The 23,371-nt window shown below is 34.5% G+C and overlaps 1 protein-coding gene across 14 annotated transcripts in view; it reads left to right on the top strand.

Moving 5' to 3' along the window:
• Positions 1 to 23,371, top strand: part of LRRIQ1 (leucine rich repeats and IQ motif containing 1) — a 129,585-nt gene that overhangs the window by 53,271 nt on the left and 52,943 nt on the right. For 11 of the 14 annotated variants that reach the window (XM_066995599.1, XM_066995578.1, XM_066995594.1 and 8 more), the window contains 5 exons: positions 3,602 to 4,075; positions 6,203 to 6,341; positions 8,682 to 8,801; positions 21,711 to 21,800; positions 22,656 to 22,777. In XM_066995599.1, coding sequence (XP_066851700.1) covers positions 3,602 to 4,075; positions 6,203 to 6,341; positions 8,682 to 8,801; positions 21,711 to 21,800; positions 22,656 to 22,777 — 945 coding nt within the window. Of the gene's footprint in view, positions 1 to 3,601; positions 4,076 to 6,202; positions 6,342 to 8,681; positions 8,802 to 18,274; positions 18,464 to 21,710; positions 21,801 to 22,652; positions 22,778 to 23,371 lie in introns of those variants that run through there. The other 3 variants (XM_048061123.2, XM_048061124.2, XM_048061137.2) reach the window with 3 other exon arrangements.

Below are 23,371 nucleotides of genomic sequence, written 5' to 3'. Positions count from 1 at the left end.
TGTTGCTGAGCACAACTGAAAAGACTGGCTCGATCCTCTCGACACCCTCCCCTCAGATATTTATACACATTGATGAAGTCTCTCTTCAGTCTTCTCTTTTCCAGGCTAAACAGGCCCAGTTCTCTCAGTCTGTCCTCTTACGACAGGTGCTTCAGTCTTATAATCATCTTAGTAGCCCTCCTCTGGACTTGCTGCAGTAGTTCTATGTCCCTCTTGTACTGGAGAACCCAGAACTGAACAAAATACCAGGTGTGGCGTCACCAGGGCTGCAGTGAGCAGGAGATAACTGCCAGTGCTGGGTAGAACCGGCTTTTTTGTCAACTGGCTTTTTTGCCTCCAAGAGGTTTGTTCTACTGATTTTCCATATCATTTTTACTGTCTCATTCTGACAAAATGATGTTCTTTGAATAACACAGCGGTCATTACAGGATGAAATTCTATGTAAAATATGTCAGTTCTGTAGGCAAGCTTTCAAAGCTTAAACTTCCATGTGGATTACAATCTGATTCTAGTGCTTTTATCTTTCCTTGAAGTCTCTGGAAAACCTTAACTCAAGTCGAGAGATGCCTTTTTCATTAGAAAGCTACAGGTAGCTTTCTGTTCGTAGCATTTGTTCATGAAAGTAGTATCTTGGTCCTTAAGTATGAGCAAGGCTGCTGTACTAGTACAGTCAAATCTTGTGATCTTGTGATGAAGCTCAAATCTTGTGAATCTTATGATGAAGACCCATCTCCTCCTCTTCCTCTTCTGTTTTAGTATTCCCTTCTCCCAGTGCAGAAGCAGTGCAGAAGCTTTGTGGCTGTTCTAAAATTTACATGGGATATAATATGCTTTCACTGGTTAAGATCCGATCAAGACTGTGGGTGACTGGCCATTAAACACAAGGGAATGTGCTCATCGAAGCTGGAAACTGTAAAACTTGTTGTAGTTAGTCTGCCATATTCAACATTACATGACTTAGTAAGCATCCTGAGAGTAGGGACATTGATGCTTCCGTCAGGGTAATCACAGTTCTTGTTTTGTCGAGATGCCAACTTACATTTCAAATGTTGTTTGTATTTTAACTAAGAAGCAATTCCAGAAGAGTTAGTGTGACGAGACCCCTTGATCTATAATGCCAAAAAGGTCTCAAAGGCAAATTTACAGTAACTGAAAAGGAAATATTATGGTATCAAAAGTCTTAATACTTACGTATTTCTTTCTTTGTCTTCTCTCCTCCCTAGTATGTCGTTGGCTTTTCTTTTGTTGTTTTTTCTTTATTTTTTCCCCAGTAAAAACGTAAATCAATCCTGCATATTTTCCATGATAGCTGCTTCCTTTTTGTGGTTTGAGTAAGTGGTCTTCAGGACCAAGTCTCTGATATCAAGACTGCAGTCGAGACACTGAGAAATCTGCAGTGCTTTGCTAGGATGATCCTGCCACAACCCTATTGAACAGTGTTTTGTCTTCCTCTCCCCTCTACCCTTTCTTCCCTCTTCTCCCCTCCCCTTTTTACTTTTTCAGCTTATTTTATTTTTTTATAGTTGTTGTTGTCTGCCCTTTGGAGTTTAATTTTGCAGGAGAATCCCAAATACAGTTACAGTTAATTAGTAACCTCCCAAAAGCTGCTTGTGGAAAAAACAAACAAACAAACAAACAAAAAACCACCTAACTTACGATCCCTGGTGACCACAGTTATTTCCCACCTGAATTTCCTGTTGTCTTCAACCTCCCCTGCTGTTTCTACCTGCCACGTGCATAGACACTGAAAGAGTGAAACAGCTGTTCAAGGTGCTGCTAGACTTGACAAGGAAGAAGATGCACAAGTATCCTGTTAACAGTTTCCTCCCTTCCTCCCTCCCTCCCTCCCTCCCTTCCTTCCTTCCTTCCTGTTTGTTTTTTTTTGTTGGTTGAGAATGAACAAGTATACTTAGGATAATAGTTTAGGAGTGTACTTTTCATCATACAAAAGCTTATTTTGCCCAGTATGTAAAAGATCAAGGGTTTTTCCCGTGTTATTTTTTTTTCCTCTTCTAACCAAACTTCTGAAATATTTTACTAGTATTTCTTATTGAATAAATTACTGTACTTACTGTGTGGGAGGAGACAGCTAGAACTTTTTAGATCCTGAAGCAAATATTTGTAGTGGTTTAAATCTTTTGAGGAATTGTTGCTGTGTTTGTGGAATTAACAGGAAAGAAAATATTGTGTAATGGGCAATCCAGTGTACAGCTAATGCGTGAGTTGTATAATTACGCTGTGTGGATTTGGCTTCAAATTTAGCTGTTCATATTTTACATGACAGTACTGAACTTGCACTAGCAGAGAAAGAGTTAGTGTCTTTTTTCCTCCAGTAAGATCTGTGTTCTTAAAAATCTATAAAGTTCTCAGTTAAACTTTACTAGAAGAAATAGTTATTTAGTTAAATAGACTTTTCACAGTAAAATATTATAAAAGCTTTGCCTTTTAAGAATAATGAACGGGAAATTCTGTTATTCAAACTATTATCTTAGGACTTAATTTTTCCAGACCCCCAAGAGGATTGATCTTATTTCAACTTTTTTATCTTGTGTTGCTGACCTAGAATTGACTTTTTGCTCCTCTGAAAATAGCTCCAGATTACAGATCTCTGCATCTATTTGTGGTATCAAAGGAAAACATTTTGTGGGTTCCAAAAGTACCTGCTACCTATTACAATAGATAAACACTGTCTTAAATACAGACAGCCTTCTGTATCTGTAACAATTAGTTCATATTTGCTCTTACTTGTCCTAGTCACTTGGATGGTGTAGCACAACTAATCAGAGCCAGACTTCATAGATTAGTGTTGCTGGGCTCTTTCTGACAATCAGACGGGAAATCAGATGCTTTGTATGGCTCTTTTACTCCATTTCATTGCTATACCAGGCTTATACAGCTTATTATAAAATTAGAAGTCAAAAGTGAACAAAGATCTGCAGGAACTCCACTAGTATTTAACCAGGAAAAAAGATGCAGAGAATTTTAACTCTTCCTGAAGTTCAGTGTGGCATCTTCCTATATATTAATAGAAGTATTGACATTTAAAAGTTTCCATTCTCCTAAATTCTCTTTAGGCATTGTGGTTTGTTGGTTTGAATCTAAGCTTGGGTTTTGTTGCTGTAGTTCTAATGTAAATTTAAAAGTTACTGTTATTTTTATATTAGATTCCATAGTTCCTAAATTTAAAAAAAAAAAAAAAAAAAAGATTATAAAGGATTATTAAGGCTATTAAGAGGTTTATAACTAACTTGCATCAAATCCTCTAAAATTTTTGGCTTTGTAACCACATAGAAAATGAACAGTGAAATGCATGCCGTAATGCCTATTTCAGACTGAAGCCATTAAAAAACAAAAAGACATAAATTAAAATAAGAAAGCTAATACATCATGGTATATTTGAGATACTACCAAAAAAGTTTAGTTAAGATTTTTAAATACTGAAACTAATTTTTAGAGTAATTACTGTTAACTGTAAGAATAAGAAAACAAGTAAGGATACATGAAAATACAGAGTAGTTTAGCAATTAATAGAGGAAATATATATTTTTAAAGTGTTCTTACAGTCTGAAATGTATGTGATAACATTTTTATCTTTCTTCAGAATTGCCTCTTCCATTGATGCTGCACAGAGACAATGCTGGTATTTTAATCAGTTGATGAAACTTAGCATTGAACATCGATGTGCGCATGAGTATGGTGAACTAAACATTACTGACAGAGATAGACCAGAAGCATTGCAAAATCATTTAAAGCAAACATCCACTGGCTGCCTACAGGAAAATAACCTCTTTATCATGGGTGCGACAGAAAATAAACAGGTCTTGTTGGATCCTTCTGAAAGATGGATTACTCCTGGCCATATTAAGGCCACATTCATTAACTCCTCCATACCTGTGCACCAAAAGGAAAATAAAGAAGATCATAGAGTGAAGCAGAAGAACACTGAATCTTGTATTAATTACGGTGAGGAGAGCAAAGGCAACGATAACATGTCAGCCCAGCTCACATTGCAACAGTCAGTTATATCAAGTAATGTGGGAAGAGATCTTCAGCATTTTGATAATGATACAGAAAGGTAAGACATGGATGTTGGACTGTTTTCAGATAGATTAGATGGATAGGCAATAAGAGAGAATTTTTTGTTTAAAACAGACATGTGATCAGACAGTGTGAAAGTAATATTTTGAAGCTTATTAGACAGCAAAACACTTTAAGGTAATGCACACTGGACTAACATATTAACAACAATCCCATATGGTATTGTGTCAGTAGATTAGAATATAGATAAGTATGTACTTAAAATAATTTTAAAATACTGTCTAATAAGAGAATTTTGAAACTTTTACTTGGCCTCCTAACTTTTACTTCTTTTTTGCAATACATTTATGACACCAACTCATAAATGCATAAGTAATTTACAACATTAAGGATGGAAAGGCTTGATGGTTTGCTGGAATTTTGAGGGAGTTTGAACTACAAACTAGTGTAAGTTTTTTTGTTGTACTGTTCATTAGGCACTCAAGATTTGTCTGTGTAAAGTCTACAGTCGATAACATTTAGAAAGCAAGATGGAAAAGTTGCTTAAATCTACTGTCTGACTCCCTTGACCTTAGGCCAGGCTCCTGCTGTTGTGATGACTGAAGAGCTAACAGTCTGCCCTGCCCTTGGTACTCCTCCAACATGTTTCAACCCACTTCTTACAAGTAGAGGCAGGGGTGAAGGGCCAGTTCAACTTGTTCTGTGCCCCTAAATACTCTCTTGCATAAAACAGACTGGTTTATTACCTCTTCAGAATGTATCTGCTGCTGGTATATGGTTCTGGATGTACAGTCAGGGAAAACAGAAGCTATTTTGCCCAGAAATTTTGCCCTGGAGATACAAACTTTTAGTTATAGCTTCATAAGTATTCAGTTTCAAAAGTCCACATCTTGAATACAGTGTGAGAATCAAGCATGGGAAGGTGTGCTTCTTCATGCTGGTTAGACTTACAGTAAATGGGCAGTAGTGGTTAGTTGGTTGATTTTTAAGACACTAACAATTTGTCATAAAAATTATTATTCAGGAAGACCATAGAATTCATCATCGCCTCCCAGGAATTTGAAAATCAGACTACAGTAGTCTATTATGGCAGTTGAGTGCCTCAAAAAAAAATCTTTTTGAAAAGCTCGTTTAGAATTCTTAGTTAGTATTTTAAATTCATCCTGTAGCCAGTTGTTGAACAGTTCTCTTCAATGCAGAATACAAACTTAATTGAAGTTTTTTTAAACTCAGCTTATTTTTTATGGATGCAAAGCTTGTAAATAAACCATGTTTTGAGATTGGTAAACTTAATAAACACATTTTAAGGAAAAAATGCTTTTAAAAAAAGGAATATTTTATCTACTCCTTTCTTCTGGCTTAACCTCTGAAGTGTGCTGTGACTTGTGCTGGAGCATCTTCTTCGCTGAAAAGTACTCTATTATTTAAATAAATGCACTACAGATTGTAAAGTGTAAAATGTGTAAAGTCTGGGGGAAATTTAGACATGTTTTATTAAGCCCATTAGGAAGCTGAAATGATAATTTTATGGAGAGAAGGATTCCAAGATAATAATGTCATAATGCAAAGCTCCCATTAAACTTTTTCTCCATCAGAAAAATTTAATTAATTGACCTTGTGTTTAGGGAGCTCAATCACGTAGCAAATCTAAGTAACCTGTAATCAGTGCTTTTTAAACAATAAGTAACTTAGAAAACGTTACTATCTTAGAAAACATTTTCCCATCTGCTCTATTGGAATTATTCTTATCATGCAGTTTTCAGCGTTCACCTTAGCTCACTTTAGTATTTTTCTGTATAGACTGTGGAGATAAGTGGATCTTTCCAATGGGTTATTCAGTCATTATTAAGCTACTTCTGCTCCTGATATTTACTTTGAGAAGACACTTCTTCTCTAGTTAATGTAAAGGGAACAATGCCCAGTAGAGAGTAGTTCTCTTAGATAAATTGGTCTTCCAAATGTTGTAAATATCCTCCTGTGTTTCTGTACATGTGTATCACATCTGTGTTGTAATTTCTTTGCAGTTTAATGGTAGAGCATTCTATTTTTCTCAGTGCATAACACTATTCTTTCAGGGTTTTTTTTGGTTATAGTTAGGCAGCTATGATAATCCAGTTTTGCTGGTGATGTTATGTTATCCGTAACGGTACTTATTCCTTACTAGGCTGCATATGGCAGCATCAGCGATCCAGTCCCTTTGGAAGAAGTACCATGCCAGGACGAAAACTAACTGCACCAAAACGAGAAATGATCATTTTACAGAGGTTTCAGGATGGAAGAATGAAGCTGCCACACTAATCCAGGTTAGATTGAGGCATTCTCTTTACTTATTTTCAGATTAAATAAGAAAAAATCTAATTTTGTGTGCTTGTCATCTTCTATCTATTTTTACTTATGATCTATCAGTAGTTTTGTAATTAAAGTTTTTTTTGTTTGTTTTATTTAAAAAATGTAAAATTGAAGTTTCTAAAAGCTTTCTTTACAAAAAAAAAAAAAGTTCTGTAGAAGCATAAAAATATTTGCCCTTTATTCACCAAGTATTTTCCCTGAATTAGCTTTTTTATTATTATTACTATTATTTTAATACTGTGTTTTAGGGCATATTGTGGCTATGTTCTTACTGGTGTATGTCTATGCTACTAAACTAACAGACACTGGCTACATAAGTGGTAGAACATGTCTCATATCTATACAACTAACTACTCTTCCTTTCTCTCCCATCCAACCTACTCATGCCTTTCCTTTTCTTCCCATCTCCCAGAAGATATGACTGCCACATTCATACTGCCATCGAGAACACACCATGGCCTAGGCTGTACCATACCAGACACTGGGCTAATGGTTAAACAGAATGAATTACTGTGTGTGTGAACTAAGCTCTGCTTAGTTTGCTAAACAGATATAGCATCTATATGACAAGTTGCCAGGGTTCATGGATTTTTCTACATTTTTAAGTTAATGTAGCTAGTATTGTTAAGTTTGTTTCTGGAGTATAGTGTGTAACTAGTATATTAAAATTTGATCTCCATAAGTTTATTTAATCTATTTTTGAACCTATTTGGGCTCTACTATATATTAAAGTGTTGAGTTCCACAAAATTATATACTGAATAAAATGTTTTTACTTTCTTTTTTCTTTGTTTCAAACCTTTTCCAAATTTAATTTTCAAAGTTAATATGGAAATAAATAAACTTTCACTTTTTATGCATTTTATGGATTTGTATTTCTCTTATATCCATCTCCATTATTCACTCTTTCTTTAATAAAATCTCAGTCCATTTAGTCTCTTTTCACATTACTCTGTGCTTCTTATCTTTTTATCCCTATATCTTTACCTTATTCTATTATATCCTATTTTAAAGAAGTGACTAGAACTGAATTCCAGAGGTAAGTATATCATGAATTTATACATAAGGGAGTTTTCATCTCATTTCTTAAAAGTTGCTATAATATAATTTGTCATTTTTGATCTCAACTGAGCACTGATCTCGTGCATTCATAGATCTGTGTTAACAGATGCCTTACAGTTTATCCTTCTGTATGTACCATTACAACTTGTTTTCTCCTTTGCATTTGTAAAAACTAATTGTATTTATTGAATGAAATGTATTTCTCAGTTGATCGCTCTGTAATATCAGGATCTTCTTTCTGGATGGTTATGAAGATCTGTAGGAAAATAATACCAATGAAATGATAAGAAAGCAGATCTAATACATTTAGTCATCTGTATATAAATCAGGAATTTAATGTGTAAAGACAGCAATGTTTTCAATAATTTATGCAATTATAAAATCATTTATTAAAAATGAATAAGCTAAATTTTAAGTCTGAATATGAGATTTACCCTTCCTGTTTTAGTGCCTTCATTGCAAAGCCTTTAAATGTCGCCAACACTACTCCGACAACACTACTCTTCAGGAGAGTGTTTTGCACAGTATTTAAATGCTTAGGGCCTCTTGGATTCTAATTACATCAAACGATTTGGGGGTAATTGAATTTAGTATTCTTAATTCCGTTTATTTCATTTTGATCTCTGAAATGTTTTCTTTGGTGTGATTCTACAGCTTGTCATGTGTTTGTAACACCTTGCTTCTTTTTCTAGCATTTAATTCCTAATGTGCTTCTTTTTCTTAGATATAGTTATTCCTACTGGTAATATTTTTTTTTAATAAAGATCTTAAGACAGTTAAGAGAGAGTGACTGACCTAGGTCAATTGCATGAGATATCTCCCAGAATAGCTACTTGTAAACTATGAGGCATTTAGTATAAGTGTATTTTTATTCTCAGTAATTTGAAAGTTAACACTCAGCTTTTTCATATGTAGTCATTCCTTTCAGTTTATAATAGTCCCTGAAGGAATTGTCAAATAATTAATTAGTTGACCCAGGTTTGTAGTTGAGGGAGTTGCAGGATTCCTTTCTGCTTACTTGTGGAGAGCCTCCTGAGTACTCTAAGCTTTAGACATGTGCTGGCATTTAATTTGTCTTGTAGTTTTAAATGTCACATAAAGTTCAAAAAACAGATCATTGAGCTATTAAACCAGGGCCCAAGATGTTTTATCTTCCTAATGGGATAACATAGAGAATCTGGAATTGGGTTTGATCTATGACTTTGTATAACATGCTTTAAATTTTTTGTTTAGGCATCTTGGAAGGGCTTTCTTTTGCGAAGGAAACTGGCCAGTGCTCTTGCAGCTGTTAAAAGTGATGAAGTGGAGGATGACTATGAAGAAATAAATGTGGATGATTTCATGTTTTATGAAGTAAGCATAGTCATTAGCATAAAAATTTACATGTCATGTAAAAAATATTATTCTAAAACAATCATGTAAGTTTTGAAAATAAAAGAAATTGAAAAGACTACCAGGACAAGAATTAACATATTGGATGTCCAGAAATAAAGAAGCATTTGGTACATATAACTCATGTAAATGTATTTGTCATGGATTAATTGCTTCCTGCTCTTTGTGATGCTCTCATAGTTACTGTGCTATTAATGTCACAACAACTATAGAAATCCATATATTTCAACAGTTAAAGGACTAACAACTGAGAATAAGGAAACAACTACTTTTGTTCTAAAATGTTTAGCTTTTTAGTATTTTAGTAACTGATTATAATGCCAACAATGTGTTAATATGTATTTTGTTCATTTTCATGATAGAATGAGAACAATATTATAGCTGAAAATACAGAAAATATAGCTGAGATTCAGTGTTGTAGGATTCCAGTAAAAAGAACCCCCTCCCCCAAAACAGAGGTGAAGCAGGCTGATTAGCTCTTCATTTATCTCTGAAGTAAAGTGCTAAAAACGGCATAAGTCTGAATATAGTGGAAAAAAAATGAAAAAAAATATAGCTAAATCAAGAAAAAAAAAGTTGAAAAAAAATCCAGAAATGTTTACTATTATTTTTTTTGCAAATCATATAGAGTTAATAATGTCCTTTAAATTTCAAAGCATTTAAATTGGGCCAGAAGTTTCAGTTCTAAGAAATAAAAACTAGCTTCAAATTAATTTTGTAATTATTTAGTAATACTTAGGTAGAAAATAAAACTGTTCACAAGATAAATATTATCATTCAGTAAGCAAAGAAAAGAATCTTTAAGCTAATTTTGTCCCTTGTAGCCTTAATAGACACTTTCTCCATTGGTTCTAGACTCAGTATGCATAGTAAGGCAGCTGTTAATGACTTATTCACCTATTCATCTGTCTGTTTTCTCTAATTGTTCACATTTGTTCTCTTCTTTATTTGTGGTTTCTGGTAAAGCAAAGCAAACTGATGTCATTTGAGACCTAAGTGGATATTACTGAGAGTTTTTTTTTTTAATGAATCTTTGTCTATGTGTGCTTATAGTTGCTCGTTCAGCTAATGCATCTTTGCAAGGGTCCACTGTAATTTTGCAATGGAGATTGATGTGATAGCCCTGCTACTGGCAGGATTAGATCCTATTTATTATCACATGCTTGTGTGGCTCATAGACAGTTATGAAAATCAAGTATGTTTTTAGTTGAAGCAGCACAATTTACAGTTCATCAGTCTTTGGTCATCTGAGTATCAACCTTCTTATGTCCCATTTCCCTGTCCCCATTAGAAAATAGTTGGACTTTGTACCAACTAATTTCTGGTGACTTGATAGCTTAGAATATTGTTTTTCTTCCCTCTTTTAGCATCTATTTTAAGATAGATTTTCAGAATAACTATCCTATTGTAAGATAATGCAAAATGCTGGAGAGTCCCAGGAATCATTTGTAGACAGGAAATGTGTGTGTGTGTGTAAATGTAGAGATCTGACATAAATTTTAGGATTTTTTTTTTAATTTTAATTTAAAATATATATATACAAAAAAGCAGAGTCTCATTAGCTGATGTTCTCTGATCCTTGGCTTCTTTCTAGAATAATAAAAAGCAGAAAGTGGAAGGTTTTATTTTTTCACACAGTAAAGAAATATCTGTTCTTATGTACAAAAGAAGGAAAATACCCTGTTTTGAATTATTCAGCCTGTAGTCCAGAGTCTCATATGCCATGTGTCAGTTGAGCCATGGTTGTTTCACTCTGTCCTGCCAAATAATCTTGTGACTTTATTTTTTACTTGTTTTGTTTTATTTTTTCTGAAGAAAAAAAAATGAAAACTACATGGGTAGTTTTATTCCATCTGTCTGTTGTCAAGGTAATCACATTTGGACAGGTACTTCTGAGGCCAGGGATAAAAGGAAGGAGTCGGGGAGGCAGGAAAAAAAAGGGCCAGGTCATTTCAGAGAGCCTTGCACTGTATCACCCTCTGGTGTGATTTTTTCCAAATTGTAGTTTAGTTTATTAAGAAAGAAGTAAAACATGTTTTTAGGGAACATTGGTTAAATAAAGTTATTTTGTTCAGATAATGATAGGAAAACCATGAACTGACATTTTAGTTTGCACACCAGGCTCAAAGGCTGAACTGGAGATTCTTATCAAATAAATTACTCAAAACCTTAACTTATTGTGATGAAAAATGTAAGAATATATTTTTTTCTACAGAGCTGTGTATGTGATAAATTTTAAATTTATAGGCCCAGAAAGGTTATCCTTTGTTCAGTGATTAAGATTTTCAAGATTGGCTGTAACTGGAATTCAGAAATTTCTTACGCCCTGTGATGTTTGTCATAATTTTTCCTATATTTGTTTGTTTCAAGCATGTATCTTGTGTTCACTGAAGAGATTGTAAGAAATGTATGGCTTAACTATAAAAGACCTACTGAAAATTTATTATGAAATAGGGATGAGTGATCCTTTCTGGCCCGTGTTATAACAAAAAAAAGTTTTGGGCCTCAAACAAGTGTGTAGGGAGGAGTACTTATTGCTGGACAAAGCGATCCCATATAATAAGGTGTGAAGGAGGAGAAAAATGCATGGAAACCATTTTGTGCTGCAGATTTCACTGTTGGATAGGATGAGTGAATTGGGAGAAAAATATTTCCTTATCACAAGTTAATGCAAACATAGTAAATCTTGTCCAAATGTTTTTTGAATAGTCCACTATTTTGTCATGTCATCATTATTTTTATACCAGCATTATGAAAGATTTCAGTTGTAATGATTTCATTCTGTATTATCTAACAATTCACAAAGCCACTAGTGTGCAAGCTTCTGTTTAAACCATTTAAAATATCACTATGCTGATGAAGACTGGTCACTCATTAGGTACCATTCTTCATTAAATAACTGTTTAATGTCTTTATGACAAGTTCACTATACATAGTGCTTTGTGGAAGTTGAGGTTACAAAACAGCATGGGGAAAACAGTAGTCTTTTCCAAAGACCTGTTTACTCCAGTTAAGCGCATTGAGCAGTGATATATTACTACAAGTCTCTGGCACCATATCATGTGAAAAATGAATTGTGTGACTGAGCTGGAGGAAAGGCCTTTATCTAGCTCACAATAGCATGAATAGTAATCGTTTCACCTTTACAATTACTGATATCTTCTTGTAGCCATATCAGCTCCGATACATTGCCAAAGGTATTCAGAGCCTATTGAAAGCAGTAGTGTTTTATGTCTGTTGTATTGTGCAATGTCAAACAGGCTATTCCAGATGAGATGAAAGATCTGGCCAGCAGATGTCTCTGAAAGTATGAGCCTGTTATTCAGTGATATTTTCATGTCTTTCATGTGGACTTTGCAGAATTCCAGCCTGTATGCTCCAGAAGGCTGATCTTAAGACAACCTTTCATCAGCACTCCATCCATGTAGCAAATGTTGAGCTCCACAAGGCAAAGCTCTTTACCTCTGGTGGATGAAATCTGACAACACATTTGCTTGACACAACTCTTACTTTTAGTACCATGTAACCATGAGCATTGTTGCTTTTTTGATGAGAATATGATTTGAGTAAAATGCAAAATGTCAGTGTCAGTAGGTTGAACTAATTGAGTATGATCAATTTTAAGACAATTATTTGCTGAGAACAGTGTTTGTTGAGTAAATTATTGTTTTCCTGCACTGAGTCAGCATATGGACATATATCTTATTCTCATAAAGATGTCAATACTGACAGTTACATGACACAGAAATTGGGTAACATATTTTGCAAAACCAATTTTTTTTTTTTTAGGGATATCTAGTAATACTTTTTCAAAAAGAAAATAACTTTATATGTTGCAACCAAACTAAAGAGAAATCCATCACAACTTCCTTCGTCAAAAGGAATAGATCCATTGCTCTGAGACAAAGGGTTGTTCTACTTTTGAGTTTGCTTAAATAGAATTTTTAAATCCCATTCCATTTGACAGTTTTTGAAATTCATGACCATGAGTTTTCTTCACATTTTTTATACAACCACACTCAGCCACACAGACTTTTTTTGCTTGCCTTCCAGAGCAGCTGGGTATCAATTATCTGTGTTCCTAGAGTATATAGTTGCCTTTATAATGTATTTGCATAAGGTGATGAATCCTTACTATATTGCAATTTATTATTCAGGCAGTCTGACTGCTTAAAGATCTTCTCAAGAGCCCAGTCAACTGGGTTTGAGGTGAGCTGAAGTGTATTTGTATAATTTCTCGAAACACGCAATATGTTTTTTTTCTTTTCAGATAATGAATGCTTCATGTTGTGGTTTGTCTCAGACCATGAGCTTGTGACTGTGTGTTTGTGTCAGTGATTTCTGTTTTCTGGCTTATGCCAGGAAATAGTTATCCTATAGATTATAAGGTCCCCATAATATTTCTTGTAGCTTGACACTTTTAGGAATGCTCTTGTAATTGCTTATAAATGTCAGATCAGAATCAAGCCTTCCTATATTTTATGCTGCAAAGAATATGATCCCCTTTTTATATGAAATTTGTTATGAAGTTACAGTGTAACAGAAAAGCAAAAAAGTGTCTGATGATTTGCTCAGGTTCATCCTTTTCATTGAAAAATAGAGAAAAAAGACTGTCTTGAGTTACGTATTGGGAGATCAGTCTTTTCAATGAATGTATATGAAGGATCTCTTGATATGATTGTTTCTTCAGCTGCTACATTAATGAATGGCATGTTAGTCTGTGGCATCATCAGATACATAAGGTTTCTTTCCTATCTGTTTCAGCAATGATGCTTATATAAAATGTTGAAATGTTTTCCAGTTACCTAGTAGATAGATATCCTTAGCCCTGGAAGTAGCTTGTTGCAGAGTCAGGTTCTGATGAACACAAACACAGATATAAGGAGTTGTAGCCATGTCCAACACCCCACCTTCACAGCTGGTGCGAAATATGCTCTCATTGCTTTCAGGCCTTCTACTGTGAGATCTCAGTTCTATATACCACTGAAATGCTTTAAATTTTTAAATAGAATCTGTCTTCATGGCTTATCTCTATCTAATTAATGGTCAAATAGCAAGATTCAAAAAAAATACTTCCAGAGGAAAACCCACTCATGATGTATGACACTAAAGATATAATTTGGAATCTGTTTTTAGCTAAATTATATAATTTTATTTAAGTTATTTTTAGCTTCCCTTTCTTTGACAAAACTGCAAATTGAAATATAGCTTTCTTTTGTATTGTGGTTTTAGAATTCCTTCACAAAACTTAGTAGAACAATTTGGGTTATCTTCATTTGAAAATGTGTGTTATTTCAACATACATTATTTAAGGGGTAGAAAATGAATTAGAAATGAATTAGGTAGAAAATTAAGGGGTAGAAAATCCCTGGCTTTGTGGATTTTGTTTGTTTGTGTAAAATCATTGTCTTTTTCATTTTTTTTATGTATTTTTATTTTCTTCAGAGGTAGGAGGATTTAGAAAAAGGCTTCTAGGGACTTTCTAGCTAAAGTCCATAGGTAAGGTGGACGTTTGTGTAATGTGGCAGAATCAGGGAGGGGAAGACCTGGAGCTTGTTGTCATTTTAATAGGGGAAGAGTGTGTTTGGGGTCGGAGAGCCATTTCAGGAGTGGCCTGAAGGTGCCAGGAGCCTGATATTTATTGAGGTGGGTTGGGATATACATCTGAAAAGATTTTTGAAGCATTCATTTCTGGCCCTTACTTGAACCATGTAACCTCTGAAGCTGAGGTTACTGTGGTTATTGTTTACCCATCTGTACTTTATATTTGTGTATTCAAAAAAAAAAAAATGTAGGGACATCTTAAGCTTCCTTTGAAAACTGTCAGGCTTAAGGCAGAAATGCTTTTCTGGAAAAAATGTGGGTAATGTAGGTCATGAATGAGTTTGATAAACTACAATGAGATTCAGGGTTCTGGAGAGTTAAGTATGTATGTAGATAAACAACTTTTTTTATGTGAAAGAAAAATTTCTGGGACCATGAAGTTTTCATTATTTATTTATTTGTGTATAGTTCCAAATCAGTTATTTGTATGGCTTTACTCATATGTATTTAGAGAAACCATATCTATGCATATATGCACATATAAAATATGTAAGTAATATATATATATATATATAAGAATTCAAGAGAACGGTTAGTTTTCTGACCTTCTTAAACATTTTGGAAAAAAATACGCTTGGAGAAGACATTCTTCAATAAAATTCTGTTAAATGTTTTTCTTTAAAGAATATTGTGACTTTTCCAGTAATCTCTAACACATCCTTTTTATAAATGGACAACTACACAAGTCTTCTTGTCCTCTAACTTTCCTGCAAGAATGTACTCTAATAATTAACCTGCTTTCTTAAGTCTTTAATCTCTTGGGGTTAATTCATTGTTGTGATGTTTCTTTGGAATCCATAGGATAAGCACTACTTTTTTTTTTTTGGCTTGCAGCACTGTTTGGTTTTAGCAATCATGAGAATGCAGCAGTGTCCAACCTTCCTTACCTCTTGTCCAACATAAAGACGGAGTTCAAAAAGAAGCATTGCCAGAGGTTAAAACAGCCTTTATTAGGGTGCTACTCTATTTATCTTCACCATATAATATATGTGAAAAAGCATGAAAGACAAACCCAGAGAAAAAGGCTATTTTTCCTACTACTTGCAGTTCAGAGATATGTTCTCTATAAAATGTATCTGTATTTAGCTGGACTAATCTGTCCAGCTAAGAAGCCTGTATACATTTCTTATGTAAAGTTGGTCAAATCAGCACATTTACATGCAGTTTTAAGGTGGCAGAATTCAGGCTGAATTTGAGTAATTTTGGAAATGGAAAAATAATTCAACAAATAGACAATTCAGTTAAGGATGTTCTTATTTGATACTGTCTTATCTTTGGTAATTTTTTAGAAAGTCACACTGTGAACTGACAACTTTCTAATGTTGAACTAGGCTTTACATATGAATTCAAGTTGCTCAGAAAAACTAGCCCATAGTGTAATCTGATTCCCAAGACTGGATGAAAGAAAAGGCTAAATACACAAAAATATTCAAATCTTCAATTTCAAAGGCAGTTTTCAATCACAGTCTATCAAACATACATAAATAAGCAGAGAAAACTGACGCGGTCTTTCTATGTCAGCTATAAGAGCTAAAAATTTATAATTCCCTAACAGGTTTTTCTAAAATCATTTATGCTTTTAGAGGAGAAAGTTTTAGCAAGGAATACGTAGGACTTGGCAGAAATGAAGTTTAGTGAGAAAGAAATTAAATATGTTGTCCTGGAGTGGCATGGTGTTTGAATGAAATGTACCACAGAGTGAAATATGTTTGACAGGAATCAACAGAGATACAACTTTTGGCCAGACCGTAGTACTTGCTCTCATATGCCCTTTTATATTGTGAGTATCCACAGGGTTAACTTTCAGCATATGATGCCTTCTTCCTCACCACTCATACCCCACTCCCACCACCCAAAATTCCTGAGCAATCATTTAACCTACAGGATGTTTAACAGTAGGAAAACTTTCTTCTTGTGGCACACATTGCTCAAAAGGAGACTTTGTCAGCCTATTTGAAATAATCATAGAATGCTATTGAACATTCTACCTTGGATTAAAGTAGTGTTTCATTTGTCTTTTTGTTTTAAGTTTTTGATTTACTTTATTGGAGCAAACAAGCCCTTAACTGCACTATACAAATATACTCACTGAAAACTAACAAAGTAGAAAGCAAAGACATCACTTGTATTCTATAAAGAAAACAATTCAAAAGATTAATTCTAAGTGTTTATTTATTTACTCTTATTGCATATTGTCTTATTCTTCAAAAACTATTTGGAATGTAGACAGGGGAGCTATTTTGTAAAATCTGTTGGAAAAAGGGCCATTCATAGAATCATAGAAACTGCTGTGTTCCTCTCATAGAATCATAGAATCATTAAGGTTGGAAGAGACCTTCAAGATCATCTGGTCCAACCATCACCCTACTACCAATGTCCCCCGCTAATCCATGTCCCTAAGCACCAGGTCCAACCTTTCCTTCTTTACTGATGATGTTAAAGACCAAGAATAACATAAATTGCCTGCATCACTGAAGGTAGCAGAAGTCTGGAGAAACAAGTTAGACAAATCCAGGCAGGTGATCTGCTGGGTGAATCTTTTTTAAATGCAAAGAATTCCACACACTATTTCTGTGAAATTGTAATGTGGAAATATTTTTGAAAATTGTTGTTTTTTTTTATCCTCCCATTCTCCATATGCTATTGTCATTTCCAGGGGCTAGTCATGAGTCCACTGAGTGAGTTTTTTATATTAATTTTCTTTTGCTTATTTATATCCTGTTGGCTATTTTTGCTATTTTATCTTAAAATACAATATGAATAAAAGCATTACATAAATACCAATAAAACAGTTATTCCGGCTAAACTGTTGGAGTCCTTCAAACAGTTAGTGAATTAATGAGGAAATGAAAGAAAAAAGGAAAGAGGTATAAAGAGTAAGTTTTCTGTAATTTTAAAAAATAGTTTCACAGTTTTGTCAGGTGATTATTGATCTTGTGATTCTGAGATCCACCATGTTTGGAAATGTGAGTTAGCTTCAACCCCCATGACAGCCAACATACTGACCTTTCAGAGTTAAACTAGTTCTTTGACTTAGAAATAAATATATAGTAATATGCCTATACTACGTCTATAGTTTACATAGAACATAAAAACAAGCATTATCATCTTATTTGTTTCGTAATTCATCTCAGATTGCTTTTGTTTTTTTCTGTTAGTGGATAATCTCAATAGAAATTGATCTCATTTTTAGCCTTAGTTTTTGTTAAATCTGTTATAGCCTTTGCATTAGTTATAATTTAGGACTGTATTTATGGGAAAATATGGACAGAAGCTCCTCAAGTTAGTACTGTCAAAATCTCTAGGCATAAACGTAGTGGAAGAGCATATGTTCAAAAATCAATTATGCATTTATTTTTGTTGGCCAAAGCAAAAGACAATGTGGTATATTTTTATAATATGCTACATATATGCATACAAGTGCCAAATGTGCTTTATATCAGCAGATATAATCTTAATGATAAGTCTTTTTTGTTTTGTTTTGGTCTTGCATATTTATACCTTTGAATCATGCTTTTCTATTTTCAGTGATATTTCTTTTCAACACTTAACACACTAAAAGTCATTTAATAGGTTATATAAGAAACAAAAACACAATGGAGAATATTAAATTAATAACTGGCAAATGCTGGGCTAAGAAAATATTTGTGAGAAAAGTTTCAACCTGAATTTTAAAAGCAAAGAACTTTAATTGGGTTATGGTGCAAGTATAAAACAAAAGGATTTGATCTGTGTACTGCATTTTGATCTGTGTCTTGTTCCACAAAATTGAGTACAACTGTGGAACATTAGTTTTTTATGTTTCATGATTTTCTTGATTTCTTTTGTAGACATATCCACCAGAGAGGTAAAAGCTCAAATAGCTAGAATTCAAGCTTGCAGTTGAAGTCTGACAGTCAGGCTTGGATCATATGACACGGTCTCCCACAGTATTCTCCTGGAGAAGCTGGAGGCCCATGGTTTGGACAGGTACACTCTTTGCTGGGTTAAAAACTGGCTGGATGGCTGGGCCCAGAGAGTGGTGGTGAACAGAGTGAAATCCAGCTGGCGACTGGTCACCAGTGGTGTTCCCCAGGGGTAGGTGTTGGGGCCCATCCTCTTTAATATCTTTATTGATGGTTTGGATGAGGGAATTGAGTGCACCCTCAGTAAGTGTGCAGACAACACCAAGTTGAGGGGAAGTGTCGATCTGCCAGAGGGTAGGAAGGCCCTGCAGAGGGATCTAGACAGAATGTGTCAATGGTCAGAGGCCAAAGGGATGAGATTCAACATGGCTAAGTCCTGCACTTTGGCCACAACAACCTCATGCAACACTACAGGCCTAGTGCAGAGTGGTTGGAAAGCTGTGCAGAGGAAAGGGATCAGGGGGTGTTGGTCGATGCTCACCTGAACATGAGCCATCAGTGTGCCCAGGTGGCCAAGAAGGCCAGCGGCATCCTGGCATCCTGGCTTGTATCAGGAATAGTGCAGCCAGCAGGATCTGCAAGGTGGTCCTTGTATTGTGCTCTGGTGAGGCCCCACCTCGAGTACTGTGTTCAGTTTTGGACCCCTCACAGACATTGAGGCTCTAGAGTGTGTCCAGAGAAGGGCTATGAAGCTGGTGAAGGGCCTGGAACACAAGTCCTATGAGGAGCGGCTGAGGGACCTGGGGTTGTTTAGTCTGGAGAAGGGGGGCTCAGGCCTTATTGCTCTCTCCAGTTACGTGAAAGGAAGTTTTGGGGAGCTGGGGGTCGGCCTCTTCTCGCAGATAATTAGTGATAGGACTAGAGGGAATGGCCTCAAGTTGCACCGGGGGAGGTTTAGGTTGGAAATTAAGAGACATTTCTTCTCAGAAAGAGTAGTCCGGCATTGGAACAGGTTGCCCTGGGAGGTGGTGGAGTCACCATCCCTGGGGGAGTTTAAGGAAAGTTTGGACCTGGTGCTTAGGGAAATGGTTTAGTGGGTGACATTGGTAGCTGGGGGACAGTTAGACCAGATGATCTTGGAGGTCTTTTCCAACCTTAATGATTCTATGATTCTATATTCACTATTAATGTAAGATATTTAAATACCCAAATCATTCTTGGACACGTTGTACAGCACAAATTAATTTGACTAATATTTGCAAGAAGTGCTAAACTACTGCTCTTCCAGATCTATTGATTCTTTTGCAAATCGAGGAAGAGAAAAATACTTAAGAAATGTGCCATTTTCATATACCTTTATATACCAGCAAAGATGAAGACCAGTCTTTTACAGACTGAGTTAACTTGCAACTTGATTAAATGCCCATGCTTAGAAAATAAATTAAAAACTATTACATGAAAAGCTAGAAATACGATCTGTATAGTGCAACTGAAGAGTAAATTCAAAGAGCACTAGCTGGAATAATGTCTAATTTCACTGATTTTCACTGGTTTGGGTCAGACTTTCTCCTTTTTTCATAGTTATTCATTTCAACGATTTTACCCACAGACCCCAGGCAACCGCAGAACTCTAATATGTAATAGTTTTGTCTCTGCAGAGATACAAACTTATCAGTTTTCTGTATCTGACTTGTACAAATTCACAACTTCACAACCTTAAGTGATTGCCTTTGGAATTCAACTTACTACAGTCTACTTCTGGGAAAAAACTTTACTGTGACACTTTTTTTTTTTTTTTTGAATCAAGTATATAGTGGTTATCAGCATGAAAATAATCACTGCAGTGAGATATGATAGTAGTTTGTAGGCAGGTATAACAGATAATGATACATTTAATTTGTTGCATGCCTCCAAAGTTTGTTTGCATAGATAATTCCTTAACATGTGCAACCATCTGAAAGAGGAGGTGGGGTAAAAAGGATAATGTATATCTTAATCATGAAACAATAATAGAAAGATTGGTAAAGAGACATCAGCTATCAATGACAAGGGCATAAAATTTGTCTGGATTTGAATAAAAGAATTAAAACCAAAATACTATAATCAAAGAACAGAGAATTCCAGAAGCAAGGAATGAAATGTAAAAATGAATCCTTTTTAAGACTTGAAAATGAAATCAAATTTTATTGAAAATTTGAATGGAAGAAGAATAACCCTGGTTCACAGTTACCTTATAAATAAGAAGATTTGTTTTAGAATCATCAAATGATGTGACCACTACCCAAAGTAAGCTTTTCAGAATAACTGAAATACCATCCTTTTTTCTCTCAGAATTTCAAAGGTCTTGGAAGGCCTTCTTGGTTGGTAGTCTAAGGCTGTTCAAAGCCCTCTTTACTCAAGCTGCACAGTAAGTTATCCAGATTTAGGATAACTGCTTCAAATTTTCAAGGTCAGAAATTAGTGCAATCTGAAAGAGTCTGTGAATTGGAAAAGGTAGTCTGGTTTTATAAATTAGCTGTTTTTGAAAGAATGAACACCAGGCTCTTTGCTGATGAAGTAAAAACAGCCTAAATGACTGAGCCCTGTATAAGTGAAGCCAAATTCTTCAGAGGTATTTACTTACTGTGTGGGAGTAAAGTACTACTCTCACTTATCAGAACGTATTGAAAGAACACGTGGTCAAAGAACTCATGGATGTGTATGAAAAACAGGTTATCTAAAGGTTGAGTTTGAAACATAATCTAAATTTTGTTTTCATGAGAGAAGACAGAATTCTGTCTTAAAGAATTAAGAGACACCAAGTAAGACCTAATTCTGGCATCCTTCTTCATTCCAAGCTATTAATTTAGTTTGTGAATGGTTCTATTGTATCAAAAATAAAATTGATTAACTGAAGAATAATTTCATATAGCCTTGAGTTTTTTAACCCCAGATTTCAGGGAAGAATATTCATCTATTCTGCTCAACTCAGCAAAAACAAGTTTGACAGAATCTGGCACATACATCAGGATATAAAATACTCATTCACTCAAAACCAGAAAATGAGACTATTTGTGGTCTTTAGGCCTTTAATCTGTATTTTTTTCAGAGTTTCACAGTCATTTTTAATAACTTGGGTTTATGGACAATGTTGGGATTAAAATTAATAAAAAAATGAGAAGTAGGGGATGCATCTCATTGAGAATAAAAGAACAGAACAAAACAAAAGAACACTCTTAATCTGATTTATTTTAAATAAAATTATACACCATAGCATCTCCAAAGGTGTTTTGAGTGTGATTGCTCTGCAGGTGGCAGTTCTGATATACGACTTGAAAACACTTGAAACGGTATCTAAGACAGTTTAAAAGAGACTTTTTTAAAGTTATCAAAACTAAACTGATTTTATCAGTGCACTATTTGACTTTACTCATTTATACAGGCTGCATTAGAAAAGGAATGGCTAACTCTAGATTCCACCCGTTTCCCTTCAAAAACACTCCTATTCTCAAACCAGCTGCGCTGGCCAAAGGTAACATGTCACAGCAACTTCTTACTATTCTGTCTTTATTCATTCCTTAAGGATATGCTATTCTGGGGTGATTAATAAGACAATCTATTGACTTGAAAAACACAATTGCTTTTAGAAGTCTCGGACTTCCTCCTCACCCCCAGATGCAATTTTTCTTCTAGATTTTCTTTCATTTGCTTAATTTTTTCTTTGTTTTGGATTTATTTCAACACTTTACTTCACAGTAGCAGAAAAAAAAAGATGATGTTCTTCATCTGTACATTTGGCAATGGATTAAAAATTGCTAGTTGACACACTACTTTAAAAATACTGAGATGTGCATTGTATGACAACAGCTGAATGTTTTCAGAACAGCTAAAGGTTTGAGCTGTAATGTCTGCTATTTACTTGATAAACTTTGAAGTTTTAGCTTTTTGTTTTGGAAGGTTTTTGTTTTTTCTTTTTGTTGTGGTTTTTTTTTTCCTTCTTCTTGCTTAAATAGTATTTCCTAATGTCCTAATGTTTTATTTCCTACAATTAAAAGAGAGAAATGTTATAAATGTATAATTCTTGATATTTAAGGACTTTAAGTATAATTAAAGTCACCTTTTTGCCCTGTTTATTTAATTGAAGGTAAGGTTTCTAATGAGCTTAGCACTGTTAAGAATCCTTTCTGTTACAGTAATGGACTACAAACCCTTTTAGGTTTATGTGCATGTTTTGAAGTCCTAGACATGTGCAGTCCCAGTGATGCTCAAAAGTCTGTTCATATGCATAACTTATGTTTTTTTGAATAATTGTTTTCATGGTTTATGACAAACTTGTAGGAATTATCAACTGCTTTTTTATTTTTATTTTATTTCTCTTACTGAGAAGTATTCTAGGCCCTTAAATTCCAGTGAACATTCAAATAGTTTGCAGTTGTCACCACAAGCACTTTGGCAGTGTGTTGACAGACCACATTTATATTCAACAGAAAATCTCCACTTTCATAGAAGGTAAGTCAAATAATTTGGGGGAGGTGGGGAGGAAAAGGTATTTGTTTGTTTTGTGGGCATATTTTGTGTTGTGTGTGTGTGTGTGTGTGTGTGTGTGTGTTTTCCCCAGTTATGTTTAGTTGATTTGGATTTGACAAAAATCAAAAGGAAGATGAATTGAGGCTGTTTTCTGATGCTTTTGCAGCTGTTGGTTAAAGTGACATTACTAGAGTTAAAATGTATTCACTGGTTAAAACCAGGTATACTAAAAGCAGTTATTATTTTTCATTAAGTAAGAGTATATGAATATATACATATATTTTATGAATGTATATTTGATGATATATCATAAAACATTTCTTTCACATACATCATAACAATGTAGATGTTGAAATAGATTTCTAAGACTAGATAAAGATTAAAAAGGATTTCTTACACAGCTGCATTCTTTTGGAGAGAAAGAACTGAAATATGCTTTGAGTAATTGAAATGTAAACATTTCAAATTAATAGCAGACTTTTATTAGTCTCTGAGATAAAGTCTTCCTGGAGTATTGAAATAGATTTATATGTATATATATATTTTATATATATATAATTTGCAAGCTTCAAAAGG

Source organism: Anser cygnoides, chromosome 1 (assembly GCF_040182565.1).
Source record: "Anser cygnoides isolate HZ-2024a breed goose chromosome 1, Taihu_goose_T2T_genome, whole genome shotgun sequence".
In the NCBI taxonomy this organism is placed as follows: domain Eukaryota; kingdom Metazoa; phylum Chordata; class Aves; order Anseriformes; family Anatidae; genus Anser; species Anser cygnoides.
The sequence above is the reverse complement of the archived record's forward strand: the minus strand, read 5'-3'. Positions and strand labels throughout refer to the sequence as shown.